At 31.5% G+C, this 25,802-nt stretch overlaps 1 protein-coding gene across 14 annotated transcripts in view; it reads left to right on the top strand.

Moving 5' to 3' along the window:
* LOC106868038 (serine/threonine-protein kinase 25) overlaps positions 1–25,802 on the top strand; it is a 151,497-nt gene that overhangs the window by 91,078 nt on the left and 34,617 nt on the right. For all 14 annotated transcript variants that reach the window (XM_014913142.2, XM_014913144.2, XM_052970742.1 and 11 more), the window contains 2 exons: positions 18,131–18,364; positions 21,059–21,224. In XM_014913142.2, coding sequence (XP_014768628.1) covers positions 18,131–18,364; positions 21,059–21,224 — 400 coding nt within the window. The remainder of the gene's footprint in view (positions 1–18,130; positions 18,365–21,058; positions 21,225–25,802) is intronic.

Raw genomic sequence — 25,802 nt, 5'->3', positions numbered from 1 at the left:
ATATGTATATATATATGTATATATATATGTATATATATGTATATATATATGTATATATATATGTATATATATATGTATATATATATGTATATATATATGTATATATATATGTATATATGTATATATATATATATATGTATGTGTGTATATATATATATGTATGTGTATATATATGTATATATGTATGTGTATATATATGTATATATGTATGTGTATATATATGTATATATGTATGTGTATATATATGTATGTGTATATATATGTATGTGTATATATATGTATGTGTATATATATATGTATATATGTATGTATATATATATATATGTATATATACATACATATATATATATATATGTATATAGATATACATATATATACATACATACATGTGTGTGTGTGTGTATTACATAACTGCCTATTTACTTTCAGCCTTGTTTGGGCGAAATAGCTTACAGCACTACTACTACCTTCGAACTTTGTGCTACTTCACCTTCCTTTTTGGTTGTATTTTAATGACTGGCTAAATAAATGCTAATATTATCCAGACCGTCGTCATATGAACACAAATCTGGTTTAGAGTAATGAAAGTAATTAAATCATGATTTATTATCTACTTAAGAAAAAGTACGATCCTCGCCTGTTATTTATTATATACTTCAAACACTTGGGATTTAATCTTCAATGCCATCTTGCTATGCTGACTATTTCTGTTTTAATTTACAATGGAAGTATTGCTGATAAATATCGTTAAACAATACTTCCTTTTGTTCGTCTCAGATTGCTATCTTTTTTAAATTTTTTAATTTTTAATGGCTATCCCTTATTTATATCAGAGAATACAGACCTTTGTGTTAGTGTGTTGTGTTGTTGGTTTAGTCTATCTATCGTCTCTTTTTGTCAAGTTGTATGGTATAAATTTACATATAGATTTTTGTCAAGTTGCCCATCTAAAATTACAGCATCCTATAACTTGCAAACATTAGCCGTATTTGGGCGAGGAGACATTTAAATAACTCATCAAACACGGTTTTTTTTTTATCTTGAATTTTTCATATATATATATATATAAATAATGTGTGTGTGTGCAAAAAATACTGAATGTTTATATGGTGCTTATTATTTCATTTTCCATTATGGTTTTTGTTCGTTTAAGGTACATTTTAATATGTACAATGAAGTCCTTCGCTGACAACGATGATGATGATGCCCTTGGGAAAGTCATGAACATTATTATTATAACTTGCAAAGAAACATGAAACCTGTGACTCTTAGAAATCATAGGAAGTCTGAACTTTCAGCGATATAAGACGAACCTATTACCAATTCTAGTAGGTTTCATGCTGTCATATTTAACTGGTACAGACATAAGATCCGAACTATTGATTCAAGTTGATTTCCTTCATCAATATTATTTTATTCTCCATTTACTTCCTCTAATCAACGATTGATCACAACTAAAATGTAAGCTCCGAGGAAAGAGGTGCCTGAACTTGGAATCCGATAACTTTATATCTAAAAATTTTAGTCAATGAATTTTAAGTTTTGATGCGTCCTTACTACGAACTGAATGAGTAGTATTATGGGGCAATCGTTAATTTCATTACATTTCTATTGCAGCTGCAGATAATTTTTATTTGGATAGTATATTTTCAATGCATTGAATAGGATTCTCGACTAACCAATAATATGGCTTCTCCCTAAGTTGGCCTAAACTGTACAGTTAATAACATTACGAAGTCTCACTCGTATGTTGATAGAAAGAACTACTTCAGTTAGGATTTTTACTTTATTTCTATTAATCGTTCACAGAAACATTTCAGTGAATCTACATGTGTATAAAATGTTAATATTGTTTGGCTAGCTTTTTACTTGGTATGCCAGAAGCCGTACAGAATGCAACAGGTGAGATTCATAAGCTCACATTCAGAAATATCAGACGCTGTCATGACAAGGAGACAGAAACCTGCATACTTTGATATTATTAGCTTGCTCAGAACTGTATATATATATATATATATATATATGAAAGAAGTACAGCAAAACCTGAATCAATTGTTCACTTGTTATCATTATTAGACTAGAAGTATTAATTTTTAACATCCAGTACTCTAGTTAAAACAAAGATGACTAACATCATAATTCCTATGTTTCTATAACAATGGGATTATGTTTATATATACAAAAAGCACAAAACAAAACGAAAACAAGTAGCAGCAGTATTAGCATTTAAGTGAGATTTATACTACAGTAATGATTAAAGATAGAGCTCTTGTATATGAGGTAGGCTACTTAATTATCATCATAATCTTGTTAACGTCTGTTTTTCCATACTTGCTTGGATCAGAGAGAGAGTTTAGTCAGGCTGATTTTCTATGGCTGGATACCCTTTCTGTTGCCAACCTCTTGTTTCCAAGGAAGGTAATGTTTTCACAGGATATTGGAAATAAATGACTGTATGACACTCATTTAGAACTATCATACACTGTCAAGATAAGGAGAGATACATTTATATATATATATAAATGTATATACTTATGCGTTAGTATTTTGCTTGGGCATATATATATATATATATATATATATATATACAATTAAGCTTCTTTCAGTTTCTGGCTACAAAATCCACTCCTAAACCTTTGGTTGGTCCAGTGTTATAGTAGAAGACACTTGCCAAGGTGCTAGGCAGCGAAATTGAGCATGAAACCATGTGGTTGGGAAGAAAACTTTTTATCACAGCCACACCTGTGTCTTTGAAGGCCCTATATATAATTCAGAGTGCCAAGTATACTTTTATCAGAGAGAAAATTTGATGTTTTATGAGGATTTAATTGGATAACTAAAACAATTATTTGCATGTTTATAACTATTAGATGTTTTGCAGACACATTTTTGAGGTCAAGTTCTGCCAAAATTTGGTTTTATCCTCTAATCAACCAATCCAATAAGTGCTTTAAATAAAATGAGTAGCCTTTTGCCAATGCCAAAGAAATCAAATCTTTAATACTTAATAGTTTCCCTGTCCCTCTTGGTTCTTGAGAATATGAAATTGTGTTAGATTAGCTAAATTGGATGTCTCTCATCTTAATTGCTCCTTATATGGGTTTTTACTCTGTTGAAAGTTTGCACTTGCTTTGGAAGAGCACTAAGGATTGTAAACCAAGATGTTGTTGAAACATCTTTAACCCTTTAGCATTTGGATTACTCTGTCAAATGTCATGCTTATTTATTCACATTGTTTTAAATTAATCATGCACTATCTTGTAGCTTTGAGACTTTGATGATCTGAGTGTTTGTTTTTAGACTGATATTGTAGTGTAGGTGTGAGAGGTTGGATCTGGCCTGTTTGCGCATAACCCAAGTAGGATATTTTGGCCAGATATGGCTGACTTAAATGCTAAAGGGCTATAAAAGGTTCTTGTTTTTTCTTCAAGGAACTGATACCTTTGAATATATATATATAATTATTTTTTTTGTGTTGGAACTCAAAGTAGCTAAAGCTATAAATAATAGCATGAAGAATGTTGGGCAGAAATCCCTTGGATGGAAAAAAGTTAAAGGCTGACTAATTAATTTTTTTTAACCCAATATTCTACATGCTTTTATTTATAGCTTTATCCACTTTGAGTTCCACTATAAAAATGGTTTCATATCCCTAGAAGTTTTATCACCACTTAATATTCATTTTCCATGGTGGCATGGGTTGGACTGCTCAACAGCCACTGGCAAGCCAGAGGACTGTGCTATATTCCAATGTTTACTTTGGCATGGTTTCTATGGCTCCTTTCCTAATGCCAGCCACTTTACAGAATGTACTGGGTGCTTTTTGCGTGGCACTGGCACCAGTAAGACCACCAGGTAATTCTCTCACACAAGATTAGATATAGGACAGTGACAAAAAAAATACTCAAGCTGTGTTCATAAACTTTCACCTAATTTTCTTTCTCATGTCACTAATACTTTCAAGAAAAGTATAATTATCACAACCTGTTTTTGAAGTCCCTTCCATTGGTTGATATCTCTAACATAGTTACTTGTGGGACAATATGTGTTTTTTTCTTTTTTGTATAAGTTTGTGTGTGTGTGTGTGTGTTTTCTAGTCTGAGTATTTGTGTACTTAAAATTCTTAAGAGACATTTCTGTACTTTCATTTTCATTAGTCAACTTAAGTATATATATATTTAAATGTGTATACACACACACACACACACACACACACACACACATACACACACACACACATACACACACACACACACACACACACACACACACATACATGCACCTTACAAATGTTCCTGTCTTCTATGTAGCATTTGATAAGATGTTTCTTTCAACTTTGAAATACCTTGATATTTTTATCATTTATTTTTTTACCATACCTTCCTGTTAGGCCTTGTTTAGTTTTCTACTTCTTTCAGTATCATTTTTTTCCTTTATCATTTAAGTGTTTTTATTTTGTTTTCTCTGCGCACACACACACACACACACACACACACACACACACACACACACACACACACACACACACACACACTTGACTTCTCCTTCTGTCACTTTTTGTATTTCAGACACTTTTCTGACCTTACAATTATTTGTTCTCTTTTGTCTTTGCATATATTTATTTACTTTTTAACTGTGTTCTTCTCAATGTTTGCTCTCCAACTTTGTGTCTTTTTAAATGTTTATCTCTCTACTCTGGTATTGTCTGGTTTGTTCTCAATTTATGTAGCCAACTGTTTAACCTTTATTCCTCTGTATGTTTACTTTTTACCTTTCTCGTCTTTTCTCAGATGTTGATTGATTGACATCATATTTTTTTTTTCCAATTAATACATCTGTCTTTTGTCACATTAAGTGTTACTAATTTTCTCTCGTTACGCTCTTGTAATTATCTCTTGTTACACTCTTGTAATTATCTCTCTATTATGAATACATTCGCACTTCTTATCTTATCTTTCTCTTCATGACTACATTGCAGTCATACTTGCTCACTTTTGGTGGTACATTTTTTTTCACCTCTCATCTTATCTTTATTTTGCTTATGCTTGTATTAAATATACACTGATGAGTTAAAAGTGACAGTGAAACCATACAATAATGTAATATATGGAAAGAAATGAGTTGATAGCAGTTAGCTAGATGTCTTAATGTAAATATAAGGGATCAACTAAAATAAGTGTTGATAAGCTTGATATTATAGTTACACATGAAGTCTTTCTCTGCCACAAGTTTTCATTCTTATTTAATTAGTTTGCTAAAATGTGTATCTGTTTAAAAGATAATTTTAGATATATAAAATAATTTATTCTAATACTAACCAATGTCATCTATGTTTAAGCATTTTTAAAAATGCTTTTATCATATTTGTGTATTTGACTTCTAGTTTTCAAATGATGGTGTTAAAGTTTTTCTAAACTTTAATTAAAATGTTTTCTTACTATTGCTGTTGAATATTGCATGTGATCTTTATAACAGAGCTAGAGGATTTAAAATCATTTAAATAGAAAAATCTTTGAATCAAGAATTTGGTTCAAAAAGCTTTGTAATGTAAATAACTTTTCCTTAACATATAATTCTCCTATTATCAAGAGCTGTGTCAAGGGCACTTAGTGTTTTATACCAATCATATTTTTTTTTATTTATAGATATTATTCATAATTTATTATCTATTTATTTACTTGCTATAAAATTTCCAAAAATAAAACAGACTTAGATAAATCTCTTTTGTATAAAAATTTACTTATAATTCACTTTCTAATTTGTTTTATGTGGATTTATATAGTTTTTTGTGTGTATGCATAAATTTCATTCTTTACAAATATATATTTTTTAATTTGGAAACCTTTTTTATGCTTTATTTTGTTTTATTTTCTGTATTATATTTAGTCTGTCCCATTTGTATAATTTGGTTATGAGTTTGATTAAAGGAAATAAGCATTCTCTCTATTGGAATATCAGTTAAAATGCTGATTTTTGGCTCTTTAAAATTGTCTTTATTCCCTGTAGAAAAGAAATTACAGAAGTTAGAATTAATTGAATTAATACCCTTTTTAACATGAACTGCTCTTCACTTTATGATTAATTTATTCAAAGAATATATTCAGTTACTACAATAGAGTTGGTTTCCAATTAAAATTGATTTTCGTTTTTCTATTCTGCATTGTATATTGCCAATTTTTTTGTCTATTTTGGTACTTGGTATTATTCTACCTTTGGCTGACAGTAAATTTTTATAGAATAATTTGTCTAAATAAGGATAGCTCACTAACTCTATCATTCTATATTTATGTTATCTACTACCAACTAATCTTTCCTTATTCATCCCCCCCCCCCATCAACTTAGTGTACAATTTTCCCAACCAGTACCTTCTACATTGGGTTCTATAAGACTTTTCTATTGAGTTACACAAAAATGTATGACAGTTTTATTGGTCGTCTTACTCTTTCATTCTCTTATCTTCTGGTTAAGATCTTTTCCCACTGCTTTACTCTACCTGGTTTATAGTTTAAGATAGGTCTTTGGTTTTATATTAAATATTCAAATCTATCTGTTAGTATTTCTGTTTATATTATGTAATCTGTAATTAATAGTGATTTTTCAGCTCAGAAAAATATTTTTCATCAAAGAATTTATATTATGCATTCATTTTTGGTTTATTTGCTGTATCCAATGACAAAAGTGTATTGGATTTTACTACAAAAAGACAGGTGGTTCTGTTATGTTGTGCTATCAATACTTAATGATGCTTCCTTTAATGATTACATAATCTCAGAGAAGAATTGAAAGAGACCTCTATGGGAATATTTTGTTTGGGATACACATTGAAATATGATTCTGGCTTCAAAAGATGTGAGCTTCAATGAAAGATGTTTTGTAATAACTGATGAATTTCTCTGTGTGCTTGTATTGTATATGAATGATGGCTGGACTATGTTGGTTTGTTGATAATATTTCATACAATGCTTTATAACTGCTGCTACTACTACTACTACTTTTGTTGTTGTTAGAATAGTGAGTTGGCAGAAGCATTAGAGCATTGAAAAAAATTGTCTTATAGTATTTGTTGTAGCTCTTAACATTCAGAGTTCAAATCCTACCATCTTTGCCTTTCATCCTTTGAAGGTTGATAAGATAAATAAAGTGTCAGGTACTGAGGTTGATATAACCAACTAATTTCTCCCTTTAAATCTTGGGCCTTGTGCCTATGCTAGGAACAATTGGTGCCGTTGTTAAGCGTGATACTTATCCATGTCTTTTGAATGTCCTCTCAGACTCTAGAGAGAAATTTAATAGAGAGTACTTCAGAAGATTTGCATTTTGCATGAGAAAGGATTAAGCAAAACTGTTCAATGCAAGAGGTTATAAAATGAGACAGTAAGAATAATACAAGAAGCAAGTCCCAATCTTTTTGAATGTTCTCACCTTCAATGCTTTTTGACTACTTATTTGTTTTTATAGTTTCAAATAGTCTTTTTAAAAATTTTTATTTTTTACATACTACTTATTTCATTCCCCCCCACCAAAAGATAATCATGAAAAGTTGAAGAAAGGCAGGATAGCTGAAAACCTATACTGAGTGACTAACATACTCTCCATGGTTGATGTATTTGTTTATCAGTATATGCTACAACAATTGATATAATAGTCTTGTTCATAGTTATAATTTTGAATTTATTATTTGTATTACATCCATTTAATTTTTCCTTATTTTATATTACCTTTTATCACCTTTAAAGTATTAGCTTTAATGTTGCATCAGAATTTGTGATTTTTGCATATTACAAAGTGTAATAACCTTAGCAATCCTACTTATGGATTATACAAATCCAAGATCACCAATCGATGCTTCTGTGTGTTTCTGTAGCAAATCCACAAGTTGGTGTGGTACATTGATGATCAAATTAACTGCAATAAAACCAGCAGTGGAAGTAGCTTAGTTTATCATTACATAAGGTTGGATGCTTCTTATTGCTAACACCTAATATGGCTAATTCAACCAGGCCTAGATTTTGCCAGCAGATTAAGGTTATTTACATGTTATTATTTTCTATTGCCTTTAGCAAAGAAACATTTAGATGATTTTTTCATACATTGCAAACTTGTCCAGCTGATGCTAACATGGAGAAGTGCTCATTAAATTGGTGTTCATTTTGAACTTGAAAAAGTTAATTGTCAGTAATAGATTTTTTTTTTACTGTTGTTCATTGCTTTTAAAGAAATTTACTGAAAAGTGTCTTGTATTTGAATAATTTTTTAAAAAGTGCAAAGGTTATATTCTTTGTGCACAGGCAGAATGTATCATTATCTATTAGACACTTCAATCACAACACATTCTCCTCTTTTTAGGAATATGTCAAACCAAGTAGTATGTGATTGGAGTGCCTTTGGTGAAGATTGTCCTAGAGGCTGACCAAGTTGTTGTTGGTATTTCTGTGTATGCGTTAGTGCATGGCCACATCAATGCATACCTCTATACTTTCTACGTCTCCATATCTCATATATTTGACTATTAACACTTAGTGTAAGATCGTTTTAAAAGTCTAATAGTTTGTGTTTGGATTTTAGTCATTGGCTTTGAATCTCAATTTGTTTTTAACATGATTTTATGTTATTGTAGTATTCATGACATTGGATGGATCAATGGAGATATTTTATATCCAGCTATCCATTAGAAAAAATTAAGCTAGTTTTTGAACATTGTTATTCTATCATTCTAGTATTTAATAAAAAAATTTTTAAAACCCTAATTTTAATACTGTATCACCAGGCACTCTACAGGCTGTGATACATTAATTTCAGATTATTCTTTAGATACCAGAAAATTTAGTATATGTTTTTATAATTACAGCTGTCTTAACTGGTGTTTATTCACATAACAAGCTCAATTCTGCACATGTAGGTTAATATTTTCTTTTAATAGAAATCTACTGGAATTAAATTTGATTTTCTCTTTACACTAAGTATTCATTGGTGTTTTTAATTGGCATTTTTATGAGCTAATTTTTTTTTATTTGTTACTATCATGACTTTCAAAATATTTTAACCAAAACCAAATCAGAACTTTCTGATTTGTAATAGCATGTAGAATATTGGGCTACAAAAAACCCTGCCTGGGTGGAAAAATGTCAAAGGCTACCCATGGGACTTGAGCCTACACCTTCAATGGGTAGCCTTTGACTTTTTTCCCCATCCAAGGCATTTTTAACCCAATATTTTATATGCTATTATTTATAGCTTCTCTCCTTTGAGTTCCATTGTTAAAAATATTTTATTTTTACATATCAGTTCATCATTTTTGTACTTCACTTTTGACCAATCAGTGTTGAGAAATCTTGAAACTGGAATTCTGAAACATGAATTAGTTTTTTCTCCAGTCATCATCATCCTTATCAGTTTAGTGGTGTATTTGTTAAAGTTTAATGAAGAAAGTTCTGTCTCGTACTATATTACATAATTAGAATTATATAACTATGAACTTAATTGTTTATAAAATCAATAAGTAGATATTGTAATTCTGAGCTTCTTTAGTATTTTGTTGTTGGTATTTCCTTTTGTTCAATTACTCTCTGTCCAAGATGCTAGTAAAATATGCTTGAATAAACACAAGTCAATTTAGGTTACTAATTATTTGTTTATATACCACACAATCATCTAAGTAACCATTCAAACTTAATAAGGTGAATAAGAATTATGATTCATATACTGTCTTGTTAATGAAAGCAATGTCTCATCTAAAATGAGGTTTTTATAACTTGCATTACTACTGCAAATGTGCAATATACAGATATTCTGTATGAAATAACACTGATATATTAGTAATAATTATGAAAATAGTGGCATTAACCTCAAGTTATCAAGAATAAAAAATATCTATAACTTTTGAGTAATTGTAAGCTGAAAATAGTTATTAAGCCAGGTCGATCAAATTTATAATTATTTTTATTTTTTGGTTGTTAAAGCTTTACTACATGTAGTAAGACTAATGATAACTAATTGAGGTAGTTGTTAGTGTTCAGTTTCAATTATTGCAAGTTAGTGGTGAGCAGGAAAGGGTAAACAAGAAAGGTTTATATATATATATATATATACATATATACATATATACATATATACATACATATATATATAAGAGATAGGATATTTTAATGCTTAACATTTTTAAGAATGTATGAGAAACCTAAGACTCATTTTAATTCTTGAAATATGTTTCAAGAATATTCTTATTCACCGTCTTTAGAAAAACCATAAATTTTTTAAAAAATATTTTTTACTGATATCAGCTGTCACAGAAATACCTATTAATAACCTAAACAGCGTGAAGCTTACAGGTATCTATTAATGTTAAGAATTCAAAATAATGCATAGTAGTTTCTGGAAGCATCTTTTAAACTGTTCTTACCTTTTGCTAGGTAGTTTTTCACTGGTGGATTTCAGTCTGGTGTTATTTTTGTTCAAAGCACACTTTCTCTCTAAATTGGCCTATCAGTTACTGTTACAATTTAAATAATCAAGCTCTGTTTTCTTTTCTTTTCTAAAGGGCACAATTCTGTTTTAATAAACTAACCTATTTTACCATCAACACTCAAGTGACAGGTGTTAACTTTTGATGGTAACTCTGCCAACTTTTCTGTTTATTTATATATAGCTCACAGCATATGTAGTTGTATTATTGTAATATTTTTATGAGGTGAAACAACTGGAACCTAGTTCCTTGTGGACTATCCTGTAAAGAGAATAAGTGAATAAACACATGCAATGTTAATCTACATTTAAAAAAAGAAAAATGTTAATGTGACATTCTCGATAGCGCTTTCTCTCACATTACCTTCTCCTGACCCACATTTAAAGCTTTCAAACACTGTTGTAAACTAATGAAATATTAGTCAGTTTTACAATACAGTCATTTCTTTACAACAGTAATTTGTTTCTATCTTGCAGTACCTGTGCAAAAGTAGCTGGAATGAGCCATTAAGTACCTTTGACACATAGTGCAGTGCTAGTCTCTCATTTGGGTTGTTTATCAAGCACTGAACTTAGCCATTCACGTACCCCCCCCCCCCTGTGTGTGTGTGTGAATAACACTTCAATTTTTCATAGATCGTCCTTAATATTTCTAGCCCAGAGAGACAATAGATGACAAATGTTTGAAGTAACTTATTATATAAACTGTTCTTTTAGTTGGGAGATTTATTACATTTCCACCTAACAGAATGTTTCATCTGGAGTTAAATGACAATCGTATATTCTTTTATGGCTTACAAAAGAATTAACTTAACGTCAAGGTAACTTCAAATTTTTTCTCTTGGCTTGTCACTATGCTGATTATATATAGATATTTATGCAGTGTGAACCAGTGGCTGTAGTGTTCTGGTGTGTGCTAATCAGCAGAACAGCTTATTTTTTAATGTGGTCTATGAAGTTTATATGGGGTTGCAGTACTCTTTCAGATATGTGAGTGGTACGACAATATGAGTCACACTTTAATTTTAGGAGAGGATTAACGAATGATTAGAACTGAATTATTTGTGACTCTTTAATGTATTGAGCAGACACCCTAATAGACAATATTGTCATTGTTGTCATTTTAACATCCACTTTCCCATGCTTGCATGGGTTAGGCAGTTTACTGAGGAAGTTTTTCTAGTCCTGGATGCCATTTCTGTTACCAACACACACCTGTTTTGATGCAAAGTAATATTTCCCCATGACCAGACATGTTTTTACAGAATATTGGAAACTAATGCCACTGTATGACAGTGACACTCATTTACAACTATCACACAATGTCAAGACAAGGAGATACAAACACACACATACATATGACAAGCATCTTTCATCTTTCCGTCTACCACATCCACTCATGAGACTTTAGTTGGTCCAGGGCTCTAGTATAAGACACTTGCCAAAAATGCTACTCAGCAGGGTTGAACCCGAAACCATGTGGTTGGGAAGCAAGCTTAACAGTACATCTACATAGAGTCAAACCAGTCCTTTTTATACTTGAACATTTAATTAATGGTAATTAATGTGTCTAGTGAGGTGATTAGAGGATAGTTGATTGACTTCAGGTGGAATTGGAGTGAGTTATTGTGTTCATTCCTTTTCCAGAAGCATTAGTGTTATAAGTCAAAGCAAAATTCAGAATAGAAACCAAGTTGTAAACACTAAACTCTTCTTGTTCTAAGCCTAAGAGCTACAGCATTCATTCACACATGCAGGCATAAATACACGTTTGTATATACACAAATTGCATGCACATCTAATGTATGTAATTTCTTCTCCAGGCTACAACTGACAGTGATAGATACATGTTTTTTCACTTGGTATTAATTGATGGAGAAAACCTGATTAAAATAAATGCAACTGTGAGGCACTCATTTACAATATGGTGTAGTGCCTTATTTTGTTTGCCTGTTATTTGAATGCTGTGTGATTCAGTATTTATCCACAATATTTTTTACTTATCTTCACCTGTGTGCTTGTTTATATTTGTGTGTGATATGGCCGTGTGGTTAAGAAGTTTGATTCCCAGTCACGTGGTTCTGGGTTCTTTCTAACTGTACAACATGTTAGGCAAGTGTTTTCCACACCAAACCAGCCAAAGCCTTGTGACAGAAGCTGAAAGAATGCTGTTGTGTGTGTGTATGTGTGTTTACATTTACGCTCTACAAAAGTCTGTTGGTGAGAGTGTTGTTGTCACCTCTTTTAACAAACTATCCACTCCAGTGCCTTCAAAGGCCTGTGAAATAAGATATCCCTTAGTTGAAAAGCAGGTACGAGTTAGCAACTAGAAAAGCATCTTGCTCTGAAACAATGCATCAATAATATATACATTTAATGGGAAAATGGATAGGAAACAAATGAATGTGTGTGTCTGTGTACTTCATAGTAATAAATGTGTTTACTGCTTTTTATCTTCAGTTGTATTATTGAGGACAAGATTTATGCATCTATGTAGAGTGTGCACACACATATAGTCTCATTTTGCCCTAGTTTTTAAAACCTCAAACTTAGTGTATGGTCTAATAGAGCAATCTTTTGCTGGTTGAAAAATGTATCATCATTAACATTGTTTCTAATCTCCTTTGTGCCATGTTATGTAGGTGTCCAGCACATCTTCCCATGTCACTTAATCATGTGCTATTCTCCTGTAGTGGGGGTGGGTATGTTATCTTGTGCTTTCCAACATTCTTTTACGGCTTTCAATCATTGGACTGTAGCTATGTTGAGACAGCACCTTCAAGGGTATTGTCGATTACATATTTATCAAACTTGGAGGGATGAAAGGCAAAGTAGACCTGCGCAGGTTTTGAACTCACAATGCAAATGTTTGTAACCGAGATGTTTTATCCAATGCTCTTCTAATTCTGCCATCTACCATACCATGTGCTAAATAGTATTATCCTTAGATACAGTATTTTTAGCTTTGTTGATAACAGCGAATTAATCATACTCCAGTTACAGAGAAATACCTTGTTATTTAGTATTAAACTCAAATCATATTCTCAGTGCTCAGCAAATATAATTAGATACCTACTTGCATCTAACTGAAATTTACTTGCATTTCCCTGATGTGTGTTACTGACAGAGGTATATTGCAGTGAAGACTGAAGGTCCATGTGGTTTTTTTTTTTTTTAAATTATAAACATATGCTACGCATTATATATTAGATAGTATGTTCATCAGTAACATGAAACAACCAAAATGTGTGTGTCTGTTTGCATGTATTTATAGTGAAATGGAAACTTGGACAAGGTTATTGGTTCAGGAGCTGAGTTCATATCCTACTGCAGGTGTTTCGCTATATCTGTAAGCAGGGTACTTCATTTTTGTTTTGGTTTGCTTACATTGAGAATAGGTAAACAAAATTTCTGAAGAAACTACCTTCAGTAGTCTAGTATACTATCCAGGAGTTTTTTTATACAAATGTTCATTAAGCATCATGTGTTGTTGAGGTTAGGTGAAGATACTAACTGATGCATTTGAAGCACCTCCACTCTGTCTAAGAGTCTTGTCTTGTGAGTTACTTAGTGACCTCATTAATGCAGGGTGCCATGAAGAAATACACCCAGTACACTCTGTAAAGTGGTTAATGTTAGGAAGAGCAAGCATCCAGCCATAGAAACCTTGCCAAAGCAGCCATTGGAGACCAACATGGCCCTCATGCTAGTCGGATCCTGTTGAACCATCCAACCTGTCCCAACATGGAATATGTATCTTGAATGATGATGAATCCCTAAACACCGCTTTGTCACTTGAAATGAAATCAAAATTTATCTATTTTTAAAAAATAAACTTTATCTCTTTACTCTTCAGATTTCCCTACTGTCTAACATCACGGATACAAATATATGTTTTTCTTTCTGATAGCTAAGTAATTCTGTTATCTCTTGTATTTTGCTCTAAGGCAAAGTACTGAAAATTACTTACATTTTATATTTGAAGGTCAAGAAAGACCTTCAGCTATCTAAAATATTTTGCTCATATGAATGTCTGAATTTCCACAATTATCATCTGATAGTGGCATGAGCCATCATCATCATTGTAATATCAACTTTTCCATATTTACATGGGTTGGATGTAGTTTATTGAGGCAGATTTTCTACAGCTGGATGCCCTTCCCGTTGCTAACCCTCATGTTTCCAAGCAAGATAATGTTTCTCCAGACATGTCTTTCATAGAATAGTGGAGATAAATGACAGTGACACACAACTAAATATGAAAAGATATAAACAAATTGAATTTTGTTTTGCCTTTGGTTTCACAATCTCAATGCTTAAATTCTGAAGCAACATCTTAGGGGTCAACATTGTTTTCTTCCAGTTGGTTATTAAGATATAAATTCTACTGTGGACTGGCTCTGAGTTTTGCCACAGGGTTATGCTTTTAACATGGTTCTATATGCCTTTGTTCTGCCTATATTTTCTTTTATTTTTTTAAGTTTAATTTTAGTTATCATTTCTTACAACATACAGATCTTTACTTGTGAAAACCTCTGAAAGAGTTAAAAATTTTTTTTATCATTATTATCATATAGGTTGTGTGGTAAGAAGCTTGCTTCCCAACCACTTGGTAGTGGGTTCAGTCCCACTGCATGGCATCCTAAGCAATTGTCTTCTGCTATAGCCTCAGGCTGACCGAAGCCTTGTGAGTGAATTTAGTTGATGGAAACTGAAAGAAGCCCATTGGCTGCAGTTCAATGACTAAAACAAATAAAAGATAAAGATATTGAGCAAAATGTATTGGATTCTACTTCTTTCCTTAATTTTTCACTTTTTCTTTTGTGGCAGAGAGGATTCGGTTTTCTTACTAACTAAATCGTTACCTAAACCAAACTTTCTGAACCCAATCCCTTTTGAAGTGGCGTCTATTAGCACAAAATCAGTTGTTGTTTTAGGAAATATGATAAATCTTGGCAGGAAAGACTGAGTTAGTGGTATTTGAAAAGCAGGATGTAACTTACTGCCATTATCAATCTGCAGCATGTGCTACTTTTTATGTTTGTTATTGTTCATCACCATCATCACTACCACCACCATCAGCGTCACCATCAGGCCTGTTTTGTAGTTTTAAACGAAAATTAAATAAAGCAACCACTTGTAAAAGTTTGTGATTTTATTTGTTTTATATACAATCTTTTGTTTAGCATAATACTATTTTCATAATATGTTTAACAGTAGTGACAAAGTATAAGCATTCAATTATTTTAATATAAATGTAAATCAGTTTAGGAGGCAGTAACTTATAATTAATATGTAATTTTAATCATCAGTTTTAGTAATAAAATATACAACTGGAGAAGAAGGATAAACTATTGTTTCATATATATATATATATATATATATATATATATATATATATATATATATATATATATATATATATATATTATATGCATTTAAGCAATAGGTTGATTGCTTAATGTATTCATTGCTTGGATGGTGCTTCAGTAATATTTGTGCAATCATGTTCAATAAGTTGTTTTAGTTGCTTTAGAAAAGCAAAAATCTGCGATGGTTTGATAATATTTTCTACTTGAACTTTTTTTAATAGATAGGCACACCCTTTATTATTAGAACAATACAGGATTATTATCAAAAAGGATGTTTTTTAGACTAGGAAGGTTAAAGAAGTGGTCTACAATTTTAAATGTAGCTAGTACTATATATGTTCAGAATGGGATATTCCAAGGCATATTAGTCAAAATTATAAATTACACTGTTAGGCATTTATAATCGTTAAGCTACAAATAGGTAGCTGTGGTTATTTCTATATCTTTCGGTGTATTTTTCTCATTTAGTTTGGTATCCAGAGTTGAAAGATATCCACATGAATATTATAACTTGCAATATTATGTATGATTATGTATTAACATAATGTATCAAACATTGTCTTTTGAGCTTGTCATAGCATTTTCAACATTTTTCAGATCCATAAAAAAACATTTTATCTTTCCCTTTGAAGCCTTTTTTTTTTAATCGAGTTTTTTTGTTTATTTTATTTTTTTTTTGTAAGATAGGTAATTATAGATTTAATTTACCTCATGGAAACCCTTTTATATCTTCATACCTGATGAATCTGCATTCAATTGTAAATTTGAGTTAAATTTAGCACAAGTGAATTGGGAATGTGATTATAACTGATGCATCAGTTAGTGTATATTTGAGAGCTGATATGCTGCTATGACCATATATATATATATATATATATATATATATATATATATATATATAATATGTGTGTATTACAGATGTTAGAGCCTGGTGGTAGAATATGTAAGTTAGAGGTGGGTGAAAAAATTTGTGACAAAATCTTTCACTGGTAGCTGGATAGGGTTTCAATGCAGAGCTTTATGCAGAAATTTGTGGTGATAATTATTTTAATCAAATTAAAAACGGACAACCATAGAGAAAAGATATGTATGGAGTTGGAAAATATAAAGTAAAGATATAGAAAATAAAGATGCAAATGTAAACAGTGATGTTATCTCTGGTAGTTAGCTTGTTGTTCTGGAATCTGTCAGTCTGTTTCCAGAATGAGAAAATTATTTTTACAGACTGAAAGCTATAGGAATGTGGAGAAAACAATACCATAATAGATGGTATTGTTGCATTAAAGAAGGCACTTGGCAACATATAACCTGGAGATAGTAAAAGAGTTTTTTTTTTGTTTTTTCAGATGTTGTTTAAGTAGTAGAATTGCTGCGTAGATTTTTATAATGTTATTGAGTTCAAATTTACTTCAGCACAGAACACCTTGTTTTGCATTGCCTTGGTTAACTGATATGTCAGAATAGATAGCAGATTTTTTTAGAAATTGTTGATAGGTTTTTATCTCATTATATACATTCCTCTATTGTAAGCATAATACCTTTCTGACTTGTAATTTCTTGAAATTTTGATGTTGGGAGGGGTGGCTTTTCTTGAGGAATTGTTGTAAAGTCTAGTTTTAAATTTATGACATGAAAGATTGCATGTTTCAACCTAGGGTAAAAAGAAACAATTTAGGATGCAAGCTTGTTGCTGTTACATCATAAACTTCATCTTCAACCAGGAAGATTTGACAAAGTGAAATATAACAGTACCAGTGCAATAAAACTAATAGACATTTGCTTTACAACAAAATAATACTGACGGCTTATAGATTGCTTGCCAATATATTGGTGGGTTGATAGGTCAGAAAATTCTAGATTTAGTCAGTCAGTTGGCCAAAATGATTAGTCCATCAGGAATATGAATCCATTATGAATACTGTTAGGTCATTGTGTAACTGTTACAAAGGCTGCTTTGTTTTCTACCCTTCAGCTAATGATTTACTCCTGTTATTGTAAACACTAATAAGAATTAATGTCTAAAGAAATAACATTTCCATCCTTGTAATTGTTTTGTATAATATCAGTCCAGATGTACCTGTTATTATTATTAAATCTTGATGTTTCAAATAGATTCTCATCAGCATTTCCTATCAACAAATAGTTCACTTTAGAGAATGATGATTTGAATATTTCTCTATTGATGTAAGGAAGAGTTTTTAATGAATATAATTCCTTCAGTAGTTTGTTCCTTATCATGTTTTTGTTTTTAACATAATGATTATTCTTAGTTTAATTTTTAAAAATTATTTTGCAGAGGAAAAATCAAGTTGATCCAGAAACCAAATTCTCCAAATTACAGAAAATTGGAAAAGGTTCTTTTGGAGAGGTCTTCAAAGGAATTGACAATGAAAGCAAACAGATTGTTGCTATTAAGATCATAGATCTTGAAGAAGCTGAAGATGAAATTGAAGATATTCAACAAGAGATCATGGTGCTGTCACAATGTGACAGTTCCTATGTCACCAAGTATTTTGGATCCTATCTCAAAGTAAGTTATCATCATTGTCATTATTTTACTATCTGATTTTCTGTGTTTGCATGGGTCAGGTGGAACTTGTTGAGGCAAATTTTCTACAACTGGATGCCCTTCCTGTCACCAACCCTCACCTGTTGTTTCCCAGGTAAGGCAATGTTTCCTCATAGTGAGACATGTTTTATGGAAGATTGGAAACATTTGTATGATGGTGACACTCATTTACAACTATTTTGTGATATCAAGATGTTGAGACAACACACACACACACACACACAATGAGCTTCTTTCAGTTTCCATCTACCAAATCCATTCACAAGGCTTTGATCAGTTCATCGGTAGATGACACTTACCCAAGGTGCCATGTAGTGGGACTGAACGAGAAACCACATGTTTGGAAAGTGAATGGCTGTGTGGTTACACATCCATTCCTGTACTTAAGTTAAATTGCTGTAATATCATCTGGACAGTCAAAGGATGATGGCTGACAATTAGAAGCTAAATTTTCACCAGTGTTTTAATCATTGATTATATTTTAAGAATCTTAGAATAAGACATCCTTTCATTAGACTTTCTGTTCAGATCAGAAATATATCCATAATTTTTTCTCTGAAGAGATTACTGTGTACAGTATGATGTAATCTGCATGCTAAATAATGACATATTATCAAGCTATTTTCTCTTATTTAAACTCCTTGAACATCTTATATAACTTAATTCTATTTATATACGCTACTTTAGAATGCAAATATATTTAAGAATTACTTGAGTATTTGAAGCTTATCCTTAAAAATAAATGTCATTGAAATTTTGCCTTTTTGTTTTTGTCTTGATTAATTTTAATTTGTGATAAAAATTATCTGCTGGTAATTTTCAATTATCGCTTAATTGTTATTGCATTGAATTAAGCCATTGTACATTAATATTTTACAGACATTATTCTTTGATCTTAAACTGTTTTGGTATTATAATTGACTTAATTTGAAAATTTAACAATTTACTGAAAATCATCTTGATTTAAATAATTGGAAGTAAAAACTTTTGAGTGGGAAATGTTTTTACAAATAACAAGCAAAGTTATTTATACTTCAGGAGTTATTCTGTTTCCTGATTCAGTTTTTACTTTGCTCACTTGTCTGGTGTTAGCTTGTAAAGTAAAATTATAAAAACATCCTCCTGAGATCTGACATAAGTTTTTCAATCCTGCTAAGTCTGTCATTTAACAGAGCTTGTGAAATAACAGGCCTTTAATCTAAACAGTAGTATGCCTACCTGGCATCTATTATATTACTTAATACTTTTCCCTCTTTTTGCTTTAGTTATAGATATTTTTCCTTAAGGTAACTCCATTGTCATATTACTTTGGTTATAGTTAATTTGAAAGTGGTGAATATAATAATTGAGCATTATTGGTTAGTGTAATTGATATTTAAATGTAAATATACTAAATGTCCTTTTTTCCTCATGAGTAGACTTGCAAATTTATTTTCAGTTATTTTCATTTGCATGAATCATAACTGACAATAGGTGTTTATTTATCAGTGAGGTGGTAGAACAGCTACTGATATAGTTTTCTTTTTCTTTTTTTTTTCTGTTACACAGTCGAATGTTAGTCGGACATGGTTAGATTTTAGCTTTCTGCTTTATTTATATATGTGAGGACTGATTCTTGTAAATATATTTTGAGCAATGTTAAAAATAAAATACATTTATATTTATAACATTCAGTTACTGCTATCAATAGCTGACTAGGTCACCAAATTACAGTTTTATTTACACAAAGAAAATGACCAAGTGTATAGTATTCGATCAACCATCCATGGGTTATGATCTTTGCTAGTGTTTCATTGTACTACTGTACTGGAAATTTTATCCTACATGCCTCAATTTTTCTAGATGTAATAGATAAAGACCATAACTATTAGATCAGTGACTTTTGTAGCCTGCAAAGTGATCATCCAGCCTATTACAGAAACCCTTCTCAACTTTTTTATATACTATATAATAACGATATATTAAACAAATCATATATACTTTGTGCATTGAAAATAGACATGTTACACTTTTTATTGAAAATACAAAACAGAAAATTGTTATATTTTGTAAGACTAGTTAAATAAAGCTGTTTGGCGAAACTTGAAGTCTAATATTTTTAGTTTAACAGAAGGAAGAAAATCTAGAGGCTTTTAATATAATAGAAAACCTTCAAAAAGCCTGCAAATTGTGTCTGCAATTTTAATATCTCTCTATGAAGTAAGTTAGTTGTTCCAGAGCATAGTTGATATCGAGGTTGTTTTTTTCCTAAATAACCACTTGTCTAATTCAAAATTGATTTTAACCATTAATTTACACAGTCGATATTTGAGTTAAAATCTAATTGGATTAAAAGGTATATATTTGTGACCATCTTGGTTGGAGGTCAGTTCACATTTGTGAAGAGAACCTGGCAGGAGGCTCGATATGTAAGTTTTATTTAAAGGTATTCAAGAACTGACAAAGTGTTATTTTGGAGTTTAGGCAATTTGTGCACCACTTCTCAAAGACACTTAAAGTTTTTCTTTTTAAAGTTTCAAGTTAATTTTGATTCACCTATTGTGCCTGGAATGTGTGATATCAATCAACAAATATTATATAACTAATGATTGCTTTTTTTTTTTATTACTAATTTTGATATTTGGATTAAAGGAATGTTTGCAAATTTATTTTTAGGGGACCAAATTATGGATTATTATGGAGTATCTTGGAGGTGGATCAGCACTTGATCTTATGAAAGCTGGCTTATTTCAAGAAAATGATATTGCAATTATTTTAAGAGAAATTTTAAAAGGGCTGGATTATTTACATTCTGAAAAGAAACTTCATCGAGATATCAAAGGTAATTTCTTCTTTTTTATCATGTTGCAAAAATGGAAGGGGAGAAAAAGAAAATGAATGAGAGGAAACGAGCAAAATTTAATGGAAAATTATATAATTGGGACACTTTAGATTAACAGCTCAACAACATACTTTGATTAGAGTTTGAATTCTATTTTTGTTATAACTGCAGTTATATACACACACACACACACACACCATATCAGTTAATGTCTACTTTTCTGTGCTTGTATCAGTCAGAATTCATTGCCCTTCCTGTAACCAATCCCCATTTATTTCTCAAAGGACTGGAAATGGATGATATATCACTTGTATGACAATGACCCTCATATGAATCACATAGTGTCAAAATGGGGCATGTACACAGACAGATATCTGCAACAAAAGAGCAAAGATAGTATTAAAAATGTATAAAAACAAAATTGTAGCAAATGGAAAAAGTTAAAATGTTATAAATCATTTATTGAAGTGCTGAAGGAACTCCTGAGTCACCCTGCATAGTTGTCTGCACTATTTCATTCAATGGTGACTTTTACTTAAATAATCATAAATTATAGGCTCAGGCATGGTTGTATTGTAAGAAATTATAGTTTTCCAGCCACATGGTTTTGGGTTCAGTCCCAGTGCATGGCACCTTGGGTAGGTGTCTTCTACTATACCTTCAGGCCAGCTAAAGCCTTGTTAGTAGATTTGGTAGATGGAAACTTAAAGCAGCTTGTCATATTTATCATCATCATCATAAGACTCTCTACACTCTCTGAGTGGTTGGCATTAGGAAGGGCATCCAGCTGTAGAAATTCTGCCAAATCAGATTGGAGCCTGGTGTAGCCATCTGGTTTCACCAGTCCTCAGTCAAATCATCCAACCCATGCTAGCATGGAGGGCAGACGTTAAACGATGATGATGATGAAGACGAGATATAAGTAATGGTCATGACATATTCTTTTATTGTTGTAAATACAACTTACAGTTGTTTCCGATAGTCATTGTTGAATCATCCATTATTACTCAATCGGTCCATTGATTAGTTGAGAAAAGTTGCATGATCCTAAAGAACTAATACTATCTTCATCAGAGCCAGAGCATGCTAATCTGACGACGATAGCATTAGTGCTTTAAAGTTGTTCAACTTTTCTCACCTGATCAATAGACAAACCAACAATAACTATTATAAACAGCTATAAATTGTATTTACAACAATAAAGGAATATGTAAATGACCATTATTCATACCTTGTGTTGTATATCATCCTGTGTAGAAAACCAATTCAGCTTAAAATACAATTATGGATTTACAATATAGAATGGTGATGAACTATAACCTTGGTCTATGCCATAGGCTTATGCAGTTCTTTACTAATCTAAAAATTTTGTTAGCTTGGTGTATTTGTATTAACAGAGAGCTTATAAAATATTTTGCCTGGATTGATAATCCCTCATTAATAACTCTCTCTATATGCACACACAAACATGTATGTGTGCGTTACTCTCCTTGCTTTGACATTGCTTGATAGTTGTAAATGAGCATCACTGTAATGCAGGCTCTGTCCTCCATTTCCATTATCCTGTGAAAACCTGTTTGGTTGTGGGGAAATATTACTTTACTTGGAGACAGGAATGGCATCTAGCCATAGAAAACATGCCTCAACAAATTCAACCTAACCCATGCAAGCATGGGAAAGTGGATGCTAAATTGATGACGACTCATAAAAGGAAATAATATGAACTATATAATATATGCTTGTTTCTTTTGAGAATGCACTGTAAACATTATTAAATATCTGTTTCCTATTTGCACTAATTGATTTAAATTCTGTTGATTAGTTTGAATATAAGCCAAAGTCCTCGTGTAATATATATATAGGAGAATTCAGTGGCTACTGTTATGTTAATATTATAAATACTGCTCAAATTATCGATTACCGACAGCTAAGCTAGTTCATGAGCAGAGATTAGGCATTTTCACCACTGGAGTGAAAATAATTAACCCACCCAAAATAAGTTGCTTCCTGGACTGATTGATGAAATTTCAAATTAGATTATCTTTTTTTTTTTTTTTCTTTTTTTTCTATATTTTCTCAGTTGCTCATAAACCAGTGGGAGCATAGGCATTTCATGCAAGCTGTGGTTTCAGTTATGTGATGTGACTGTAACTGTAAATACATTATCTCATTGACACTTCCCGACAGGTTTCAATCATTACGTACTTTTAATAGTTTTCTTATATCTACATTTTCTCATATGCATTGAGGGCTTCAGTATTACAGTTAGTATTTATAAATCCAGTTTGTAACCTGTTTTAAATTCTTTTGATCTCTCTCTATATAGTCATCATCATCATCATTTAACGTCTGTTTTCAATGTTGGCATGGGTGGGACGGTTTGAAAGAATGATGGTATGGTATCACATTTATACTTCGGTTGTTACATTATACTCTGCAAATAACAAAAACTTCCTGGATATTTTGCTAGTGTGAAATACTTTCTTTGACCGAAGTGTTGTTCCTTTCTGTTAGCTAGTTTTTGCAGGATTGCTGACAAGGGTAACTGCTTGGATTTCTGGATCCCCATTAGTTCACTGTATAACTTTAAGGATGACAAGTAGTTAGATAAATATATTCAGCTCTGAATTTTTATAGTATATATATATATATATTATTATCATTTAAAACAGTCCGATTCACCTGATTCTGATGAGCTAGGTTCCTGTGATGAGCCTATGAAACTCAGCTGGAGACCACATGGTTGAGAAGTGCACCTCTTAACCATACAGCCATGCCTGAATATCTGGTATGCTATTGGTTTGACTATCTGTGCCTCATTTGCAACTAACAGTTACTTAAATCAGTGGAGAATATGCTGAATGTGGCATGTCAAACTAAATGTGTTAATAACATGTAATCTAGTGCATCTCTGTTTGAATCTTGTCTGTATCAGTTGTTTCATCTTCCTGCAATTGTGAAGTAATTATGAATCCAAGATTATACTGGAACTGAATCACTGAAATCTCATGTTATTTTAGTAAAACATTGCAGTATTTCTTTCATGTATAGATAATATTTAGCAAGAGTTTTCATTTGAAATCATATGATACTTCTTTACTATTTCTTTATTTTGCTGCTGGTCTTAATGTTTTTCTTCTGTTGCTATAAATTTATGGAATTTTTTGTTTTGAGTATATGCTCAAGATAGCTGAGAGGATCTGAAAATTGGAACAAGCTAGTAAAGACCATCTTTCTATGGTTTTCCCCCTTTTCTCTTTTTGAGCAAAAGGAAAAGAGAGATAGTAAGAATGACACTTTCTTTTATCCATAGTTGTAGAAATAGTGAGCTTGTGTAGAACTTAAAATTTCTTAGCACAAATATTCCTTCAAACTCATTGAACGATTGTTGGCAGAGTTTCCTTACGGAAATTCTCTTGTTAAATAAAATCAGTCTTAGAAAGTTCCTTTGAAATATTAAAAATTGTAAAAAAAAATAGACATGTTTTGAAGGAACATGGCAGCAAGCTGGCAGGTTTGTTGCCATGCCAGAAAACAGGCTTAGTAGCATTTCGTCCAACTTAATATTCTGAGTTCAAATACTGCTGGGGTCACCTTTGCCTTTCTTTCTTTCAGGGTCGATAAAATAAGAACCAGTCAAGCATTGGGGTTGACATCATTGACTCTCTCTTCTCCTGAAATTGTGTTTAAATTTGAAACCAGTATTCCAAAGGAAATTTCTAAGACAGGTTTTATTTAAGAAAAGAACTTCCACGAGGAAATTCTGCTAACAATCCTTCAATTTATTTACTTTTATGGGTTCAGCCAGGGGCTGTGGTCATGCTGAGGCACATTTTATCATTAATACTTATGACCACTGAACAGACGTGTTAATGTTATCTGTGTTATGTAAGTCTTCTTTGTTTCACGCATACTTCATAGGAGGTATTGTAGGTTTGAGTTATGCTTGGAATTGATGATGTTACAGTTTCAGAGGTTATACTATATAGATTTCCACATATAGAGGTCTCTCCTATATTTGAAATACTGATGGGTTGTCAATTTATATCCTGTTTGAACCATTGTAATGTAATAGAAACCTAAACACCACCTGTCTTGCAAAATCAAGCTGACAGTATAATAATACGGTTCTGATGTTATCACTGACTAAGGTTTCTACAGCTAATTTTCACTCTCTAATGCAAGTGTATAGGTAAATTTTACCACACCCATTTATTTTGTTGTGCCCTAATCAAAGTATGTACCTCTCTCTAGCTTATCTGACAAACATTCATGGTTGAATGGTTACTAGTGAGAAGGTGATCCAGTTACAGAAAACGTGCCTTGTTTGTATAATCATATATATTCTAGATTTAGGCTCATGGCAACATTGTTTTCATTCTTTCTTCCTTTTTAAATATGTTTAATATATAGCTAATGCTGAAATGTACTTAGAACTGTATTCTATTGTATAAACATAAGAAACAATTTTCTTTGTTGGTCATGTGATATGTTTTCGTTTGTTCTTTCCATCTGGTCAGGTGATACAGTATAATTAATCTCTTGATAGTGTCTGTCAGTCTCCTTTATCTATAACGC

This window comes from Octopus bimaculoides, chromosome 9 (assembly GCF_001194135.2).
Source record: "Octopus bimaculoides isolate UCB-OBI-ISO-001 chromosome 9, ASM119413v2, whole genome shotgun sequence".
NCBI lineage: Eukaryota > Metazoa > Mollusca > Cephalopoda > Octopoda > Octopodidae > Octopus > Octopus bimaculoides.
Note: the sequence above shows the minus strand (reverse complement) of the source record. Positions and strands in the feature narration are given on the sequence as shown.